Consider the following 22,420-nt stretch of genomic DNA (forward strand, 5'->3'; position numbering starts at 1 on the left):
AAATCTCAAAAACCTGATGTGATGGGTAAAATCTGATGCGATTTTTGAAATCAGCAGCCTCAATATACCCCAAATCACTTCTTACATTGCAGACACAAAATTTTTTATCTTTTTTGTTGGCCTGTGTTATTAATACATAAACTGTTGAATTTTTTTCTGTTAAATTATTTTCAATTGTAAAATATTTACAAATTTGTGAAGTGGTCGCATAATTGGGAGTAATTCTGGACCGGTGTAGCGGTCCAGAGGTTACTGCAGTCTAGGAGTGGCCAGTCTTGCCAAACATGTTTATATTATTTCCATTTTTTTAGAAAAAAAATCAAATTTTTGACTCTTCAAAAAGTCACAGTGACAAATTTAAGCATTGTTTTATCTGAACTAAAAAAGTTTGCATCAGTATGAGACCAACAAGTGAGTTAAACCTAGTTTAAAATTTTTGCTTTTGTATATATATCATTTGCAGACATGCCTGGCAATCCTTGTCAATTCTGGTCTGACTAACTTTTGGACTGCAACTCTATGGTAGCAGTCTAGAAGTTACCGTACTGCTATTGTAAGAGGGCATGTTGATTCGAAATTGTTTTGAGAAAACTTGCAAATAGGTAGAAAATTATGCAGTTGAAATTTCTTTTGCATATTTTACAACTAGACTACAGAGTAAGCTTTAAAACTAGGGCTGAAGAGGCATATTGGTTGGTAATAAGGAAAAGTTTAAAGATTTTATAGACATCTTTATTTTATAAGACTTCTTACAAAATTAAACAAGTTATGTTCTCATACTTTGTCGATAAGTGTCTTGACTTTGTATAAGCCAATACACAAAATTAATGACCTATAACTTTGCTTTTACCTTTCACAAAATTAAAAAATATTTCACTTGCACCAGTATTGCCAGATTGTCTCATGAGTTAAAGTTTCAGCAGAAAGAGGAAAACCTTTTATTTTGTCTGTTGCGAAAACACTTTGCAATAAATATAGACTGGTGATTAAAATTCATATTGCTGCATACGTCGCAATTCCAAGTACCGGTATTCATCAAATATATCTGTAAAATCTAGTTCTATTTCAGGTTTTGAGCTGCAAATATTTGGTAGACGATTGCATTAGATATACAGTATATTGATTTTTAGATATCAAATACTATGGTTTATGAAGTTGAAGACTTTCCACATTTTTTTGAACTTTCTCTCATTGCTTAAATTCTCAGGTAGGTTTTACAAATGGCATGTTTATATTGGCTTGTGAAAAAAAACTGATTGTACACTTATTACAATAATTACAGTTAATAATTGGATTTAATTTTTTAAAAGGTTAAAGACGTCTTGACCACTTTTTTGTATTATCAAACTATGTATCCTACCTACAGTACCTACCAACCAAAAAGTATTTTTATGCTAAGTATCATAGATATATAATGAAAGTAATTAAAGTATAATATAATGTACTTTGAAAAAATGGTGTACTTTCATCACATGCTAAACAAAGGAACCTTTAAAGTTTTTTGAACTGTGCTTTTAGCTACAACATGCTGTGAATAGGGCTGCGATTTTTTATTTCTGGTTGAACGACTAAAAATTCTCCATTTGTTTGTCGAATAGTAATATGACGTCACAAGAATCAGATAAGCGCTTGGCCGCGCACAAGTTGTGTGGATGTACTGTACGTCAGAGTCACTTACTTAAGTTTTTAATCGCACGCTGGTTGAGTGATTGCAAAGGAGTATCCAGCGCTGAGTTATGTCGGAATGGCCTGTTTCGGTGAGTCTGATTCGGTGAGTCCGATTCGGTGAGTCCGATCTCTATTCGGTGATTTTTTCAGTTCTTTTTTTTTTAATTAATGGGTACCGTAGCCTAATTATCATTGCCTATTTAGGGTTAGGAGTTAGGGTTAGAGGTTAGGAACTCACCGAATCGGACTCACCGAATCAGACCCACCGAATCGGACTCACCGAATAGTAGCAGACCCGAGTTATGTAGCCTACCTACCGGACGTGTATATTGTTTGTTTTGTTCCAGGAAGAACTGTTGTAAACGCGAAACTGAGGATCGCAAAAGAAAAAAAAACGTTAGGCTATACCGCTAGCGTAACCTACTGCGTGATAGAGATTTGTTCCTTTGGCATCTCTTTAGTCTCGCTTAGTACTTAAATGGTTATGCACGTGTCGTACTCGCTCGCAAACACAGTTAGGAGCAAAATATGCAAGTTACCAAGAAACACAGCAAATTTAAAGCCAAAAATGAACTGCAGATGAAAGAAAACGGAACAGTCAATACCACGATAATACTAGGGACAGTACATTACGGGACGCGCAACTCCGTTGTTCCACCAACATTAGAAGGGTCAATTGCCAATTTGACATTTTTTTACACTTTGCTGCTGGCTTGCTTTTAACTAAAAACCTTAAATTACTTTAAAACCAGATAATACAAAACAACAGCGTAATGCTACAGCGTTTAAGCCTTTAAGGTGTGCCGAGATGGCAAACAAGCCTCTTCGTACAACATTGCAACAAACTAAATGCCATCACAAAATGTAACACAAGAATGAATTAATTAATAACAATATGCTTGCTGCTAGATCTTGATTTTGCTGCCTCTGTATGACTTTAGACAGGAGATGTTCGCATCAACCAGCGAATTTGTAATGGCGAGATGGTTTGCCTTTTGAAACAAATGCTTGATTCGTAGTCGCCGTTTGCTTTTTGGCGGAGGAAATTGGCCTTTGCGTCGAATAACGCCCACTATAACGCCGGTAATTTTTCCATGATTTAGTTTTTTTCTGTGTTAAAAACTCTTAAGAATGGATATACAACACTGCAAGTTACAGAAACCAGCCGAAGATGTTAGATGTATTTACCGTAGTTCGCTTCGTAACTCGTTGGAGAGCGTTCCAACTTCAGACCTAGATCTTTCGATTGTTGGTGATACTTCAACAATAACATGAGAGGTCGTTTCAACTTCCTGATCGTTTCCTGATGAGCTTGAACATCTAGTGAAGCCGTGCTATCTGGTGCTATCGCCAGGGCCTGACCTTATATTTGCAGATGGAAGCTCACCGACCGAACTTGAACTGCTTGTTGGTTGTGCTTGGGCAAACTCTGAAACGTTATGACTGTCTCGTCTAGAAACGAATGTATCGATGCGTTGTTCCTTATGCACTTGAACGGGTTTATCTATAAAATTTTAGTGTTGAAAAGTGCAAACGTAGTAGGCGCATTTTACTAAGCATGCTTTTGCTTACCACTATTAAATTAAACATGTTTAAAATTGAAAATGCTTTGCGACGTTAGGCTACTAAACGCTATTAGCCGGAAGTTTACCCGAATGATAAGTTCCAAAGTGACGTGGCAATGCTTCTCTCGATAGCTCCTTCGAACAGATCCCGCACTTCACTCGCTGTTTGCTGAACCTTAACCGCTTCTCGGTAAGACCGACCGAAGCTGTTGCCATCCGTGTTGTCGGAAAATTTTTTTGTTTTTTAGTCATTATAGGATACTGACTAACTGAAGACTATCCTATCTGTAGTTGGGCAGAGCTATGCTGTTCTTACAACTCGCCTATTACCTTGCCTTGTCCACGCCCAGTGACTACCTACTGTTCTTCTAGAAGAGAACTCTTATAGTGGCCTTTCTCATCTGTGTTTCTGATTCTGAATATCTGGTCGGAAACTAGGCTATTTTCTTGAAGTAAAAAAACTTGCGTAATAACTAATAAGTATCCCACTGAAGACGTCAATTTATTGTGTTCTTGTATTGTGTGCTTCTGCGATTATTTTCTCCTGTATTAATCACCTGCTCTAAGTTATATAACAGAAAGGAAATCTTAATTTGTTTTCGTTATCATGCACTGGCTACATAAATCCATCATTGTTAAATCTTTCAAAGAATGGCAGCTTGCCTGGTGCGAGACAAATTTCCTGCAGATGTTCAGAGTTCCCAGCCAGCAAACTTGTTTATACATGTCATGCATTGTGATTCAACGTCTGCAGACTTTGAATCAATGTAAAAACGACAGGTTTTGCCAGCTGGGTTGTGTGCTTTTGTGAATGCAAGTGCAAAATCGCCAATTACGTAATCACGGAAACCCTTTTAGTGGAAGGAAGTCGAGTTGCAACCGTGTTTATCTGTCTACTTTCACATTGCAAAAGATTTCTCCGATCTTGGAACAACAAGTGCATTAAGTCAGACATAGATACAAACTTGCATAGACGTTGACAACTAAAAGTAGCCTACTTCGGTTATTTTATCTATAAAAGAAACTCGTTGTGTCGAAAAGCACGAAACGTGTGTGGCGAAATGTTTGATGCCCGGCGTGAGAACTTCAATCAAAGCATTTTTTCCATAACTTCTTCATTTTTTCCATAACCCCAGGGGTACATTTCGACTTTTCAAGGGGTACATTAGATTAAGTATAAGGATATTTTTTCCATAACTTCTAATCTGCCTTAAAATATTGCGAAGTTGCATATCTTAGGAATCCTTTCACCGCGAACGCTCAGACACTGCAGGCTGGGACAGGGATGCAAGAGGAACTGATTGAACTCCAACATGATGGCTTTGCACGCGATGTGTGCTCTGAGAGAAATTTAGTGATTTTTGGTTTACGAGTCGTAAACCAAAAATTTTTGGTTTGCAAGTCGTACAAAAAGATTGCGGAACCTGCTATTCATGCATTGTTGTTGTTCCATCAACATGGTTGTGTGAGTCAACATTTTCAGTGCTGCTTGGAATCAAATCAAAAAACAGATCACAGCTCAAAACACCTGAACATGATCTTCGTTGTGCTGTTGCTAATGTTTCACCTCGTACTCGTCGTCGTCGTGTGAGCCTCTGGGGCCGAGGGTCCATCCTTTTACCAGCCCAAATTCACGATGTTTCCGGACTACACTGGAAGGCTACTAGAGAGCAGCCAGTCTTTGGTTTCATCATCCATGACACGCAGACCTTCCACTCCGTTAGGTGGCTTGAAGATGGAACAGTCATTGATGATGTGGTCTGCGGTCTGTTCCTCGGCACCACATTCACAGGAGGAGGAAGAGGAGGAGTATTAATGAGCTTGTTGAGCCTCGTGTTAATGAGCTTGTTGCTAAAAAGCAGGCTCATCCATCACATTAGCTAGGATTGCTGGGCTTATTCAGCCGATATATTGTTTGTTTGATTGATTGTAGTGTTTGTTTAACCTTGGATTACATTGTTATGAATAACTTTGTGTGCTTTGATTGGTACAAAATATCATGTATGCAGTCTTCTAATGCAGCTCTACTGTTAATTTGTTGCAATATCTAAACTTTCTAAAGCCAAAAATTTGAGAAAATTTTGGGGGTACACGAGCGAATCTATAAATTGACCAAAGGGTACCGATGAACAGAAAGTTTGGGAACCCCTGAGCTAGAAGCTAGATCATCGTCAGCTGAAAGCAAACAGCACAAAAATCAAATGATGAAAGTGCAAAGGAATGAAAAATGTTTTACTTTAGCGACGTCAAAGAATTGATGGAAAAACTAACAATCAAAGACAAAATAAAAGGAAAATGGCACGAAAGAGTATGGTATAGAATTGTACTATCATAAGCCTAACCAGAAACACATCAACAATACGAAAAATATTGGTTAAAATGACAAAAGGTATAAAGTCTGTGCTTAAACTGATCATGATGAAAAGAATTAACTACATCAAACGATATCCAAGTGGTAACCTGACAACTACCTGCACAAAAATTTTTTTTACTAAATAAAATTGCAAGATGTAAAAGTAGATAAAATTATCCTGCACGTCCTACAACTGTACTTATAAAACAAGATACTTCATTTTTTTGACACATAAAACATAAAATCTTTACCTGTCTACTGATTGATCACTGGTTAATGGCACCCTTATCAGTGATGTCATTATTTTCTTATGTATGTTTGTTTTATTTTATGCAAATTATTTACATTTTTATGTTTTTATGGGTAGTCTCTTTATTGAATAACCACACAATGGAGATTGGGCAAAATAGGAAACCTTTTGACTCCACCTTGTAAAAAGCTTGTAAGCTCACTGCTTGCAGTTTCAGTACTTTGGCAAGGTTGGCGGTAGTACCATTTTTGGAGCTTAGGTTCCACAAATGGGAAAACTTCACACGGAGGTATGTATATCTCCGTGGCCATACCCAGTGTACTTACTGCACTGAGGAGGCGGAAGGCCGTAACGGTGTGCACTGTCTGCAGTTATACAGTATTTATATGCAATCTACTTTATACCTTTTTTGTTTCTTGAACAACCATGAGAAGTAAAGTTCAATTAAATTCAAAAAAAGTTAAATCCTATACATATATTTGAAACAAGTATATATTTTTTGTTTGTGTTGTTTAACTCATCTGCATGGATTTCAAATTTGTTAATTTTTATACAATGCAAGTAAGCCTAAGACATAGATAGTTGTTTGCATGTTGTCCTAAGATGTTTGATGTAAACCATATTGGTGGAAGCGTATTATATGTTGATAAGCCTGGTGAGTTAATCAACTAACATCCCTTCAAGAGTTAGCTGGCTCTTGCAGGAATGTTTCTTGATTATTTTGAAATAAAAAAATACATTGCAGGTTACACAGTGTTTTATCTATCAGTAATTTTAAAAATCTTTGTTATATAATTATGTGGTTGGAAGTTGTCAACATATATAAAAAAATTTTTTTTCAGAGACTGTTTTTAGTGTTTGGAGTTTTGCATTTTTTTGATTTTTTTTTCAAAAATCTATTTTGCTAACTACAAATGGCCAAAATTGAGACATTTTTCTAATTAGATTCCTTCGGTTAATATATGTGCCAAACAATTTCAAATTTGGCATTATCAGCAACAAAAATGGCCCTGAAAAGCATTTGTTTGGTCACTGCAACCCAAAATCATGTTGTTTACAACATTAAAGTTTAATTTGTCAGGTGAGGTTTCAAAGGGACTTTGGATGTGGATGTTTTTAAGTGTTAATTGGAATACTTATACGAATACACTCTGGTCTTTGATTGGAAATTTTTATTGGTATCAAGTGTACAAAAACTGAACAGTAACACGGGTTCAGTTGTCTTGTTAGCATTAGAGATGTACCGATATATCGGTATCAATATCAATGATATCGGCCAATTTTGGAGCATCGGATCGGTATTGGCTAAATGTGGCTGAATTGTTGCCGATACTAAATATGTGAAAAAACCGCATTTGCTGCGGATTTTTCACATTATTTTTTGAAGTGGTTAGTAACGTCACACTAATGTAGAAAAATGACAACATGTTTAAATTTTTAATATATATAATACCTTACACCCCTATGACTTCTTAGGTGCACCTTTTGGCATTGTTACTTGCAGTGATTCTTTCACTCAAACACAGCGTTTTGCTTCAGCGGTTTTATGTTACTCGATTCTTAAATTGTGAAGGAGACTCATTTATCCAATATTTATCATCTGTCTTTTTTTACTCTCAATGGTGCATAAAACTTGTGAAAGTTTAAAGTTTTTCATTCAATTGGCATCATGAAATTACATGTCAAATCGGCGTAATGCCTTACATTATCCCAACATTTTATTGAATAATGAAGTAATGACTTTGATCGTCAGAGGTGGTTTGGTATATGCAGTTTAGTATTATATAAACTTTAATATGTTAAACTTGATAACGTTGCTCAGCTTCATATGCCTATGGTTCAACAAGACAAACTCTCTACCGAAGGTCTACAGAAAGGACTTGGTTTAAATTTTATATCTTGTACTCAATTACCAATATGATAGGCTACGGTATTTCAGTATTTGGAGAGTTTGCGCATATCCTTTATTAATTTTTCAGAAACCTCAATTATGATGTCTGTTTCTTCCCTTTATGTCCCAGTCCCCATTCATGGTGATTTTTTATAACTAGACATTACTGCTATGACTAGGGCAACCAATTTTTTTGACCTAAAAACTTGAAATTTTGACTTTATAATTTACAAATTTTGACCTAATTTTGACCAATAACTTTTTGCGTTTGCAACCCAAATGCGAAATACAAAGCATATTAGAAATCAAACCGTAAGGTAAGGATATCTTCTTTTTCAAATGAAATAAAAGAAAAATGTGGAAGACTCAACGACACCACAGCTAACAAACAGGTAATGAAAGTCACTCGAAAGTCGAAACACTTCAAAAGATAAATATGGAGTGTCTTTAAATATCCCAAAATTACTGAAAGGGTTCTGTGGTATTATACTTCAACATCAAGTAATGTTTCACATTATCGCCTTTGAAGTTCCTGTCTTCTGTCATTCATCTTTAGGTGTTGAGGTGAATTCAGAAGCGTAATCAAGCAGTGTACTACAAACTTTAGAAAAATTTGATTGTTTAACCATAGGCATAATTATAAGTTAGCTATAAAGACAAATTTGAGAACATCAGGAAGCTAAAACTCAATGTTATATGTATAATGGTTTGAGCATTGATCTAACCAAGAACAAAGATGAAAGACCACATTACCTGCCTTCCACGCCTAGCCTACTTAATATTCAATGGTCAGTAGTGGGCAAAACAAGATTATTACTGCAGCAATTGCAACAAATGGATTATTACGTCAAAATAGCAACAGAAATTGCAACAAAAAATCAGTATCTGTGTAGCTTTAATAAAATATCAATAGAAAGAAGAAAAACTACGTTAAAAGAATATTTTGACCTAACCATGAAATTTGACTTTTTTTTACTTAATAACTTTGAAACCTCTCTTTGTGTCAGCCTAAAATTTAGTTTATGGACGGTTTTATAAACTTTGAACAAGGCAGAAAAATTTTGACTTTATTGACTTTTGGTTGCCCTAGTTATGACATAACAATGCGGTTGAGATTGGATTGCTTGAACTTTTAAAAAGGAAAATAAATCTTTGCAAATAAATTATGCCAATTCAAACTTTTTTTTGTAGTTTTATGCAAATATGGTCAAACTTAGCATGCAATCTAATGTCTTCCAAATACCAAAACTGCTGCTTTTTACAACACTACAGTATTGGCAGAAATATTAATATCGGCCTAGAAAAGTGATTTTGGTATCGGGTAAAATATTGGTATAGGTACTTCTCTAGTTAGCATAACTATTTTGGTGATTCTTTTTGCTTTTGGTTAAAATTTTTTCAATCACCAAACCACACTTAATTACTATTGCAGACAAATGAGCTCTGGAGAAAACGTCAAGGTCTCATATTTTTCTGCTCTGTTGGCTAAAGCGCTTAAGCAAAACGATGGCGATCAATTTATTCAGTTTTATGATTTGATTTGCAAGAGAGCAACTGAGGACGAAGTAAATTGTGTTTATAGTATTTTTAATTGCCACATTTGAAACACTAACACAATTGCACTAATTACACTGTAGGTGGATACAGTGAATAGATGTAGTTTTGTTTAGGCTTTGTCAGCCATTGGTCTTTTAATGACTAGTGTGATATTTTATCTATAGAAGTTTGTATGGGGTTGCCAACACTTGTTCTTTATGGCAGCTTACATTTTCTTCAACTGTGAAACAAACTACAGTAGCTATTGTATTGAAAGTTTGGTTGCTTGATAAAATATGCTTTTTCCTTGAGTAACTTTTTCTGTTCGGATACCTTCACAATTATGCTTTGCTGCAAAACATTACTGCAGTTCAAATTATTACTTGTTTCAGAGAATACAGTTCTGAATCTTAAAAGGCTTTTTATGGAAAGGAGCAGTAGATGCAGTTGTTGTTGATCATAAAAGCAACTTTTATCAGCCAATCTCACTAATCACTTTAAATTGTCTGTGCAACCCCTTTTTGATACCTTTTCCCATTCAATAATTTAAAAAGCGTTGAAAGAGACATTTTGTCTCTCCTAATTTATGTGTTTGGACGAATTTTGTATTGTTGTAAACAGGGTTTTTTTTAAGGTTTGGTTTGGGTGACCGCTAAGTAGTTTTAAGAGACCGCAAGTGTTTCATTTAAATACCAAAAAATAGCCATATTTGCTTAAGACATAGCGAGAAACAACCATTACTTTTCTACTGTAGTTGCAAGTCCAAATTTTGGGAAACCGCTGGAGAAATTTGGGGGACCGTTTCGGTCCCCCAAAACACCTTAAAAAAAACACTGGTTGTAAATATGTATTCTAAAGCATGAGATATTGCAACCCAGATTTTTTTTTTAGTCATTACAGCAATAACTACAGCATCCTATTGTATTTTTTAATATTAATTTATCCATTTCACTGTTAGTTTAGGCAATGAATATTATTACTTTTTTTATGCAGCATTGTACTTTTAAGAGTGACGAAAGTTAAATGTCTTGTCGACTCCTGCATGGTGTTTGTTTTGTGAAATTATAATATTGCGGTCTGAGTTTATTGCATGAGTAGATGTTTTTAATTAACCCACTTGCATGTGCTGACATATTGAGCTTTGTCATAGCCTCATAGGTACGGTATATAATGTTGCAGATATTACTTTTTGTCGTGTTTTTGTGTAGGTTTCCTCTTAAATGTGTTGCTTTCAGTTGTTGCATAGTGTTCTTATTTGTGTATATATTTTTTTAAAGGTGAACGAGGCCAAAGAAAATGCAAGGAATTTATCAAATCTTCCCCTGCAAACATTGATACACAAAATATCTTGGTTAGAAAAACTGGGAGTGAAACCTCTTCGTCTTCCTGAGCAAGAAAAAGTGCTTCCGAAAATGATAAGTGCTGCACCAAAAAAAGAAATTTCTACAATACAAAGTGATTTGTCAGAGCCATTATTTGAAGATGACAAGGCTTTCACAAATAGGAAGTTTTCCTTTGGCGATTCAAATAAAGCAGGATTTTCTGGTGAAACATCATTGGTGGAGTTAAGGAACAGAATGGCCAGTCGTGATCCAGCACAGACAGATTTCAACTTTGCTTATATAGATGAGAATGAAGAAGACGTTGTTCGTGACGAATCTCCACCTCCTCTTGCCACACAGGACCCTGGAATTTCAATTTCAGAAAACACTTTGCCTGAAAAATCTAAGAAAGAAGGTCACCTCAAGTCGTCCACTCCAAGGTTTCAATCTGATAATCGACATCAAGACTGTGTTATTGATATGTCCGCAGCTGAAGATCTCATGAAAGACTCATGGGAGTTTTTTTCACCATGTACCAATGAGACCAGGCTTAAAGTAGATTTGTTTAAAGTGACAAACATGACAAAGTAAGCAAAGAATTATTATAATGTACCAGTCGGTATAGCAATGACAGTTGTACATATTTTCTTGAGAATAATGTATTAACAAGTTTCAGTTTATCATTATGGAAAGGTTGAAAATTTATTTCTAAATGTTTGTTTTATTGTACCTTAGAAGTGATGATACGTCCAATGTTGAACAATCCTTGGAGAATCCCTCTGTAAAGCATGAAGACAAGAATGACGATGCTCCTTGTTCGAGCAAGACAGACAACAAAGGAAAAAAATCTAAACCCAAAGGTTTTTAGTATATTTTTGTCTAGGATTTAATGGTCTTCTTTGCTAATACGTTTGAATGTAGTGCCGGCGCAATTCCTGTTGGATTTTAGGCTAATGAGTTCAGTTATATTGGCATTATTTTTTCTTCTCGCTGTGAGTTTTGTAGTTCATTGTGATAGTTAAAGCTTTCCAATTTAGGTTGTGCAGTCCTACCTCCAATAGAGGCCCTTGCGCAGTCAGGACAGAGATCGCTACCTTAGAAACATCAACGGCTGTCAAGATGTGCTGCAGTTGTTTGCCAAAATAGGTTCTATTGTTGCGGCAACCAATAGTTGTATATATATTCAACACGTTGCAAAATAAAGTTTTTTTGATCAACAACTGCAGCACATCATGATTGTTGTTGATACTTCTAAAGTAGCGGCCTTGTTTTTGCTGATAAATTATCCCAGCACCTCATTGCTTTCGATCAATATCGTCTGCATTTGTGGAGCGCATAAGGAGCATGCGACTGTTATTTTCACGATTTAGTTCACTTTGTCACCCGAATGCACGCAAAAACAATATTAATGCTCAGGCAGTGTAAAAATATATAATTATAATATTGAATTAACACCTTGCTCTTGTATTGAACTAAAAGCAAAATATAAAAACATCTAAAGATGTACGACAGATGCACACGATTTCTAAAGTAGGCTATTGTCCTCATGGTAAATACGCGTGCTATGGACATATCTTGCAAATTCTTTAGGATTTATAGTAGAATATTTGCTTAGTCAAATATCTTACCTCTTGATAGGCTAATCACTGTTTGCTACTTTTATCCTCTCTGGTACGTCGTTGGTGAAACTTCCGTTTGAGCAAGAACTATTGTCAATTTTGCGATTTCAGTGCGGCCTGTGGGGTTTACAGCATTTATACGTAAATTATAACTTTATTAATGGAGTGCAAAAAATGTTTTCGTTTAATCGATTTATGTCCCTCCTTCTTTAGGCTCAGTTAATGAACGGAAAGACGATGTTACAAATTGTACCGAAATAAAACAATGTCAGATTACACATTTGTTCTATGTTACCATAACAGTAAATTATTAATTTGGTTTGATACATTTCCTGAACAACAAAATGGAATTTTTACTCTTCATTGGCGCTGATAGATTTAGTTGTATTGACATTGCTTTCTCCAGTGGGTTTGGCCTTTAGGTTTCTATACAGTGGTTAAAGTGCACTTGTTTTCTGTAACCATTTGTAGAATAGTTCTATTGGTCGTATTGAGTCAAACACAGTATCGATTTTAGTTCAAAATTAACTGTTTCACAGAAAGCAACGTCCGGCAGAGTTTCGATAAAAATCCAAAGAAAGCAAGCGTTCCTGATGTGCAGAAGAGTTCGAAACTTCGTAAATCAATCAGCTCTGAAACACAACCGCTGTTGGGAGGTGAACACAGCAGAAGCAGAGACTACGGTACTGAGAGGCCAGCCAGAAAAAGAACGATTAAAAGTTTTCTACAAGAAGAGAAGAACCGACCTGTTCATTTGGTCTCTGAATCAAATGGCGCACTGCAAGGCTCCCATCGAATCAGTAAGACTGAGCAACGGTTAAAGGAGGAGAAGAGAAAGGTACGGTTATGGTTAGCTGACAAATATCTTATGTCCTTGGAATGTTTTACTTTGATATTGATCCATTTTAAAGTAACTTTAATGCTGTAAATAAATCCAAGAGAATTATTAAGTTTTGAAGTAATTTTGAAGTCTGCTTACAGATGCTTTTGTTTTATTGCTTTATAAGTGAAATTATACTCTTTAATTATTATTGAATGTAAACTATATCATATGTATACCAGAAAAGGACTATTTTTAAATGAAAAGGACTATCATGTAATGAACAAAAAAAAAATGTAAATTTTATCTCCATTCAGTATCACATTCTCTACTGTTAAACATCGTAGTTTCGTCGGAATGGCCCATTTGGGCGAATCCAATTTGGAGAAATCCCTTTATTTCGGAGATCGATGAATTTTCGAAAATTTTATTTTTTGTGTTTACTTTTTCATACCCAATTACCCATGCAAAAGGTTAGGTAATTAACTTAGCTATAACAGTGGTCAACAAGAAATTTTTACAAGTCAAAGTAACAATCATTTCCTAGTAATTCTAGCGCAGATTTACCTTCTGATTCTATAAAGCTGTCCACCAGCCACCACTTTGCCTTGGTTAGTAAAGTTAGTTTATAAGGTATTAAGGAAGCGATTGCCAGATATGTCGGCCGAGATGATGATGATGATTCATGCGTAACAAGTATGGATGGGCAATTTGGAATAGGATCTTTGCATGCATGTATTAAATCATTACGGCTTTGCCACTCTTTTCTTGGTTATGCCACTGTATTTTATTTCCGCATTATCGTTTCCTCTGCATCCCGACGAAGAAAAATTAATGTACACAGTGTACAACTGCAAAAAATGTATGATACGTTTTAATGGGGAGTCTATCTATTCTGTTGTCGCAAAGAAAACACTGACTTCATTGTGCGTTTCCTTCATATCCTATGGCGGAAATGTATCGGATTCGATGTAGGCCTAACTAGGCTACTCTAGAATAGATTCGAATCCTCAATTATTCGAAAATACCCATCCTTAGACTAACAAGTTAATATAAAAACGCCAGATAAGTTTCTTGTATGTAGATTCAATTCAAAGAAAAAACGCAGATTTGTCAGTAGATGTAAAATAACAAAACGAACAAAAACAAACAGCAGTTCATGCGTCCATTATGAAAATCAAACACTGTTTGACCAGTTGACCAAGTTTGGCTGAGAGTTTATTTAATTAACCTCTATTGTTATTCATGAAACGCCGGCCCGTTTGATAACTGTTTATTTTTTTCTCCCTGAGACTTTAATTGAAACTTTTTGTGGACACTTTAATTATAAGCTAATCCTTTTGAATAAATGCAGCTGTGGAATTTTAGAATTCTTCAAAAAAGGCTATCTTCAAATTGGATTTCTCCGTATCGAATTCTCCGAATAGCAGCAGACCGTAATTTTCTACGGTGTTAGGTATTATAATAGGCCTACTATATTCCTGTATACGATATATATTTCCAGAACGAAATGTTTCCTGATGAAAAAATCAACGAGATTCTCCGAATCCTTGGAGATGATTCAACTGTTGAAGCTTCCTCCAAAACTAAAAAGAAATCAAAAGAAAACAAGCACAATGCTCCCAAGAAGAATAAAAAGAAACTGACAAAACAAAAGAAAGTTGACAAGACAAAAGATCTTAAAGTTTCCGGAGAAACAGCAAAACCAAACTCAAGTTTGGCTTCAGTTCATGTCAATGCAGTACAAGAAGATTTTTTGTCTTTGGTTCCCTGTTCGGGTGTGTTTGTGTTGTCTATATTTGTTTTTGAAGCATTTAAAATTAATTGCACTTTGAAGACTCAGTAATTTATAACAACGCATTGCTTTTACGTCTGCACATTAGTCGTACTGATTCGAAACTGGGATCTTGCATTTAATTCTGTCTAAATACTTACATTCCCAGATTTTGCGATGGCGTTAATCTCCGTGTTTGTAAATGCTTTTTTCTGAATGTGCTTTCCGGATAGTGCTTTCCGCAATGCTATACTTTCAAGACGAAACTTACTTATATACTACTGCAATGTGCCATATTTCTTTCACAAGAAAGGTTTCAATGAATTTTTTAATAGAATCTTGCAAGATTGTGTTAAAAAGAAATCATTTCTACTTTCAGCCGTAAATGAAATGACTTCCGAGGATGATGTCAATGAATTCGTTACTCAGAAAAAGCGTAAAGGTGTCCATAAGCAACCAACTAGTGGCCATGTATCTCCAAAGAATATCGGTATGTTATGTTGCTCTAATGAATGATTTTGCTAGATTCAAAGCGATATATTTGAGCTTTGCCTGCTCATATTTCCTACTGTGCCGGATGTTCTGTGCGGTGTATCTGTATATACTTTGCCGCTGTGGCGTACGTGTCATCTTTCATACTTTTTAAACAGCGCTAATTTTTCAATAGAGGAAGATTACCAAAGTCGAAGTTTTTTTACACATAGGACTACAGCACCCTGCACCTTTCGTAATCGCAACTCCAAATGTTGATAACTTTGCTTTTTGTGTAGATACCTTAGTAGTGCCATTAGTACCAGCAATGCATTATCTTTATTTTTACTTGTAATATTATAATAATATTTAATGTTCCTGTGCTAAAGACTGGATTACGACAAAACTTGTTAGCTTTTATAATATTGTAATTATTTTTGCTATAACAATGTCTTGACATATTTTAGCTGCTACAAACAAGCGAAGATTCAGTGATCCTTCCCCTACGATCAGCAAAAATCCAGGACAAGCGTTTTTCCAAGGTCGCCGTTCTCCTTGTGATCAAGATAGAAATGTAAAAGACCACAACAACGTGTCCCTGCGGTCTGATCCTCCGTTCGACAGAGATTGCCAAAGTCATTGGCCTACCTTGCCGCTGCTTTCAGGTACTACGAATTGCAAAAGCGTCAGCGGTGGCAATGCCGCGTCGTATGCAAGCAAGCTGAAGAGCAACTTGGACAGCACTGGCTGTAGTCTAGCCAGCAGTAGTGAAGATGGCTCATCGACCTCTTCAGCCTCTTCGAATAACTGCAATGCTTCTACTGGCTTCATCAATTCAGCCACCGAGCGTCACGTGTCCGCTCTTTCAAACATGCCTCTCTTTATAGAGGCAGCAACCCATATTATGAAGAACCTGACCCCAATGAACGATTGCAAAGAAACTCAGTATGACCACCCTTTGCCACCTATTAAGCCTTTTTTAACTGAAGTGGAACCTATTCGCATTCTGGAAAGAGTTGTTCATGGTACCAATCAAACTGAAAGTTTTGACTTTGCCAAAACCGGTGCTAATGCTGAGAACGCTGCAGAGAGTAAAGCCAATCCCACCGATAGTCTAGCCGCTACATCTGATGATCAACATGAAGCCATCAAAACCAGTTGCGATACGCCACGTCCAACTGTACCAGATGAGCCAGCTTTGCCAAGAGACGTTGAAATCGATGCAAACCGTTCACAAGATCGGCTCTTGTCCGAATATGAAATAACTAATGACGTCATATTTGAATTTACTAGTGACTGTGACGACACGAACTACACTGATATTCAAATTTTGTCCGAGCTGGAAAATAAATGGGGGCTAGGTTTTTTTACTCAAGACTTTTCTGAGAACAATTTGGAAACCGCGCAATCGCCCGATGTCCCTGTAAAACTCTTAGAGTCGAGAAAAATGAAAGTGTCGTTTGGCGACAACAAAGTGTTAAGCGACGTCGATTCAAAACACACTGCTCCCAACTGGGATGATGTCAATGTATCCAAGCCATCCACAGATAATGTCGTGTTCCTACTTCCATCTATGCGCATCAGTAGCAATATGAACGAGTGGAATGATCCGGGACATTTTCAACTACGATCAGCTGTGAACGTGCTATTGCAAGGTGAGCATATCATGTCATACTCATTACTCATGCTTTCTAATTTGATTTTGTGCTCTTGATTATTATGCTTTTTGATATATTGAACCCCATTGTAATCATAGTGCATTAGCCAAACCCATTAAACTTAAATCACAAATAGTCTTAACTGTGTAATTCTCCATTTTCTTCAACAGATTGATCATGTTTGATCAGCTGTAATCTCCCATACTGGACCAATTAAACCAAAGACCTATTTTTATTCATAGAAGAACATGATTAATTAAATTATTAAACCTATCTTTATGAATACTAACTCCAAATCGCCTTAAGATGCATTTGAAGTGTCCAAAGTGCTGTGATAATAAATTTCATTTTCTATTTCAGAATGGAATACTGCTGTGAGCGAAGGAAAATATTATCAAGAATAATTAGACATTGTGATGTTTCTTTTAACGGTGTTGTGTGTTTGCGTCCAACTATTTATAACTTGGGCAACATAGTCCTGTTTTGTCCCATCACTTTTGCATGCATTGTATGTGACCGAGCACCAAGTCTACTGAACGACCTATTTCTTTGTTGTGCAGCAGCACAGTTGCTTTAACCTAAACCGCGTCAAACTATATAAATGTTCTTAATCTTGCATGATTAGAAAATGGTTCTTTTCCATAAAATAAGCCATTGTTTCACTGAAATATTGTTCGTGTTTCGATCCTGAATGTTCTACCGAGATTTTCTCACTAATTTTTCCTAATCCCAAGCAGAAAATGTCGCTATTTTTACATCGCTTTAACGTTCGGCGACGTTGAAATGATGTAAAATGACAATGTTTACTAGCTTAAGCATCGTTTCGCCGAATAAAGGCAATGACGATTTTAATACTTAGTACGCAAATTTAAAAGATTTTCCCTCACGCACAATGCCTAGTTAATAATCTTTTTTCCCATTGCGTCGTAACAGCTACTGTGCTTCTTAAAGGTTGTCCAAAAGCTCTTTGTGGCATGGCAGTTATACAAGATTGAACTCGGCAATCTTGCCAACCTGGCTTGAGAATTTTTGTCGAAGTCGTTATCAAGCATCGTCTACACTCTACGTGTCATATGGCAGAACGATTGCACACAATGTGCATTTTTTTTAATCTTACGATGCTGTTTAACAGCTTAAAATGACGGCTTAGCCAGATAATTATCCGCAAAATAATTTTAAAATTATGGATAGCTTTAAACTATAGGAATCGGTAACCACCGATCCGCAGCCCGGTAACGGCCCGCGAAGCATTTATTATCCGGCCGCACCAAATTATCTTTTCAAAAATAATATGGACAGAACTATCGTAAATTTCTGTGCAATAATATACGTTGCTTAATTTTATGGTTTGTTAGTTTATCGCAGTTTAATGACAGTTCGATGAAAATATCGCCCGTCTTCAACCAGTCAGTACTTCAAAAATGGTGACTTTGTCTACCCCTGGTTTAAACGCTGTTTGCAGTAAAAGTGATTTTACCACCAGCCCTATCCTGAGACGTCTATGAAGGTCTGTTATCTGTCTCTGATTATTATTTATTTCATGCAAAAACTTTTTTTCCCGGATGGCGCGCTTGTGCGGGAAACCGTCGTTGGTAATACTTTATGGGGTAACCAATTTGCCTTCAACTTGATGACAGTGCTGAACGTGGTTTCGATGGCTCGCATCCCCAAAGCCCGTTTATCAATTAGGCACATCAGTTTGTAGTGGAATTGAAGCCAAGTCTTAACAAATACGACGCCACAGTTTTGATTTAGCACGACCAAAGCATTCTAACGGGTGAAGGCTACTTTGTTGTTTTGTTTTGTGGGCCTATCCCAAGAAAATTAGTTCTTTTGTACATTGATTCAACGTCTACAAGCGTTTAATGAATAAGAACTGATTTCCTAGCTGGAATATTTGTCATTTACAGTACTTCTCTGTTATTGCCATCAGGACTTCTTTAATTTGCGCTCTTGTTTCTGTTGATGCAGATTTTCTGTTGAGATGTTTCGCCACAAATCGGTTGTTGCCAGACAACGTGGTGCTCAAGTCCTTCGAGCTTCACAATGATATTGTTTAGTTTGTTATGCTGTCACAAACTTTGTTCGTCAATATATATCTGCCTTCTGAACGAAGCGCACCTGGTTCGGAGCTTAGACAAGTTCACAATCTACCTTCGTCATATTTCGTGTATCAGTGAATTTCACTGATAACTGAGCTCCCCTTTATGTTCAATGCGCGATGCTTTGTCATTGTGGATTTGTCAGATTGCCCCTGTACACGAATTCAACAGAGGCAGATTGATCATGTAGCTACCTGACGTACTTCACTCACATTGTTGCAAGTGAGTGATTAGCTCGCTTTTTGATTATTGCACATCCCCCTCTACTCAACCGTATAAACGGAGTTATATGATTGTTGGTTTCTTTCATGATATCTGGATCGTTTATTTTCGAACCGGAAAATCCACTAAACAACAATACAGAAAAAAGTACGTGAATGAAAATTTTGAACCTCATCAACTTGAAGTTCTTCATTAAATTCCACATAACCTCGCTGGTAGAGTCGTGGCGGTTGACTGTGCAGTGTTAAGAAAAAGTATAACACACTGAATGTCTGATTATAATTTATTAGATAAACTGTCGCCTTTAATCATAAACCATAAGCATTTTTGACGAAACACCATATGTTTATGTATGGCAAAATATTGCAAAAGGTGAATTCAAAAAAGCAAGGTCAAGTGTCGATGTATTTATCTCCAAAGGCCCGTCAAGTTCCGCTAGTTCATCGTTTTATTTGTCGTATCCAGGCTTACAAAAAAAATCTTTTTCTCATTGGAAATTCCTTGAAGAACAACTTAAACTTTGGTAGTTTTTCTTTTCATGTGGTGCCGGCATTATATTTTGTGGCATTATAAGGAGCCTTTACACAAAATATCAGATATATTCTCTCAATGCTGAGCAATTGTAGTGTATTAGTTTCAAATGATATCTTTTTTGGCCGAATTTGCTATGAATGATTCTGCAAAGATCTCTCTCGACAGTCACTGCTGTAATGTGTCTATACTTTATCAAAATACGTCACAATTTTGTGCCGTCATAAAACTATTTCTGAATAGAATATTTGTGAGAAATAACTTTTATCATGTTGTTTTCTGTGTTGTATGTGGATTATAGAGTCGATATGTGTGATATTCTGATCCCAGAAAATTAATTTATTTTGTCTTTACTGTGATTGCTCGACGTCCTTCCGTGCAAATTAATCCTTCAAAGATTTGCAAGGATGCAGCTGTTTGGGTTGTGGACTCTTTTTATGTACGTTGAAAAACGTCTAACTTGCTTGTGACAGGACCAAGACGACCATCTTAAAAGTCAGGGTTTTCACTGTTCATTCTTGAGTTCAGGCGTATATTAGTTGTAATGAGAGCATGATTTAAAAGAGGTAGCTCTAAACAAATTGCATGTTTTTTTAGTCTGAGTTATCTTTACTTTCAACTAATCGTTTGCAAGTGTTTCTATTGCGCATGCAAAAGCACTGAATTTATCCGCTGTCAATATTTGACGGTTGTTGTTTGGTGAAGTTAATGGAAGAACATATTTCCAAGCCTCGTTTAGTCATTGCTTTTTTACTTGCTGCTCGTTTTGCTGACTCAGTTAATATAAGTCGTTTGAATGTGTTTGAAGTTCAACGAGTTTAATGATTTTTTTTATGCAACTAAATTAGCTGAGTCAATGCCCTGCTGACAAAATAATTATTTTTTTGCATTAAGTTAAAGTGTGCAAATGTCCCACCCACGCAAAGAGGAAGAAATTTGGTAGCAGCTGTCTTGTTCATCAGTTAATAATACGTTATTGACAGAAATTGTACTGATCACTTATCTTTCCTCATATCGATATTTTTACGACGGAAGCACGCTGTCTTTAAGACACTTTCTTAAGTTTCATCCTGCTGTGCTGACTTTATTGGTAAACACTTGTCGCAAAAATTGCAACTTACAGTTTGATTTCAATGTTAGCTTACTTCATTTACCTCGTTTTTCTGCATGCTTCTACTGCGTGGCAATTTTTGAAAAAAATTGAACTGCATCAAAATCCAAAATTTTGTATTGCAACAGCCATGCGTTACCTTTATGACGGTTTGGCTTTTGAATGGGTGTGAGAGCTGTGAACTTCAGTATGTTAGTTTGTCACTTACTGAGCTTATGGAACGTATTATAAAATTTTCATTTTGAAAAAGTAATTTGGCTTTATTTTGCTATTTCACCGAAGGTGTGTGGATGTTGGTACTGGCTGTGCTTCGCTCACGATTTTGATCTTAATATGAAAAAACCACACCTTGGTAACCTCATTTAACAATACTATATATATCAATAATAATATCTATCAACAATATTATATGATGCTATTTCATTGCTTTTTGTCATCAAAACAGCAAATCCACCATTTTTAATTTGATTCAACACCATTGCAGACGTTGAATCAATGCAAAAAATAGTTGATCTGCTGTCTGGAACCCCACCATTTGGCGTTACATTACATTTGAATTCCCTTCACTCTGGTACTGTTTTACAATGTTGGTTCAAACCCCTGGTTTCCATTACCAAAGACTGCACATTTTTTAATGCTTCAAACTATTAATGTGAATCTTAAAAGGTCTGGATAAGCAAAACCGTGGCAATAAAGTTTAGGAAGATACCCAAACAATTGCAAAGTGGTTTGATTTTTTTATTCGTATTGTTTGTTTTTTTTTCATAGCGTACTGAGTGAATGAGATGCGTGGTACTAATTTATTTTGCTGATACGATCTCGATTTTTGAAATACATGACCATAGCCTGCAACAAATCGGTGTGAAATATTACTTTTGCAACTTGCAAGATACAAGCATTGTCCTGAGTGGATTTCACCGGACTAAGAAAGTAGGCACTGTAGGTCTGATGTTCGGTATTCTCGCAGGGCTTTGGAGCCGGAGCCGTGCATTTTCAACGGAGCTGGAGTCGGAGCTCTACGTAAAATTCAAGCGGAGCAGGAGCTGAAGCCAGTTGTTTAAAAAATAGCTCCTGCTCCGATGTATTTCATAAGATGCCACTACTATTGGCTGAATTTACATAATCTAACAGCAACCCTTCACAAAATTAAGAAATTATTTGTGTAATCAGACGTCGAATTAACAAATATGTTTTGAAACGTAGTTCCGCATAACATTTTGATGAAAGTACCTAATTAAATAATTAATTAAATAAATTTCATAAAGTTGTGAGATTCTTTAACAACAGTTGACTGCAGGCAATTTTAAGCTTTAGAAATTGATATAGATATGTCGTCATTATTTTAATGAAAGCACTGGAGCCGGAGCAGTGGTATCAATAAGCTCAGGAGCTGAAGCTAGTTTATGATAAAAGAGAGCTCCGGAGCTGGAGCTACTTAACATTTACGTCTGCTTCAAAGCCCTGATTCTGTGCTCTTGAGCTTTGTAGCTTGTGCTCTTGAGCAAGACATCCGGAGTGAACTCGACA

The 22,420-nt window shown here is 36.2% G+C and overlaps 1 protein-coding gene across 1 annotated transcript; it reads left to right on the plus strand.

The window, feature by feature from the left end:
• Positions 1 to 1,068: 1,068 nt before the first annotated feature.
• On the plus strand, positions 1,069 to 21,737 carry LOC145772192 (uncharacterized). Its single transcript, XM_082584040.1, has 9 exons — positions 1,069 to 1,207; positions 9,160 to 9,292; positions 10,541 to 11,172; positions 11,321 to 11,445; positions 12,744 to 13,042; positions 14,529 to 14,802; positions 15,178 to 15,288; positions 15,737 to 16,924; positions 17,288 to 21,737. Exons 2-9 carry the CDS (start codon positions 9,164 to 9,166, stop codon positions 17,329 to 17,331), a joined length of 2,802 nt encoding a protein of 933 aa, XP_082440166.1. The 5' UTR covers positions 1,069 to 1,207; positions 9,160 to 9,163; the 3' UTR covers positions 17,332 to 21,737.
• The last annotated feature ends 683 nt before the right edge of the window (positions 21,738 to 22,420 follow it).

The sequence above is a fragment of the Aplidium turbinatum genome, chromosome 6 (genome assembly GCF_918807975.1).
Source record: "Aplidium turbinatum chromosome 6, kaAplTurb1.1, whole genome shotgun sequence".
NCBI lineage: Eukaryota > Metazoa > Chordata > Ascidiacea > Aplousobranchia > Polyclinidae > Aplidium > Aplidium turbinatum.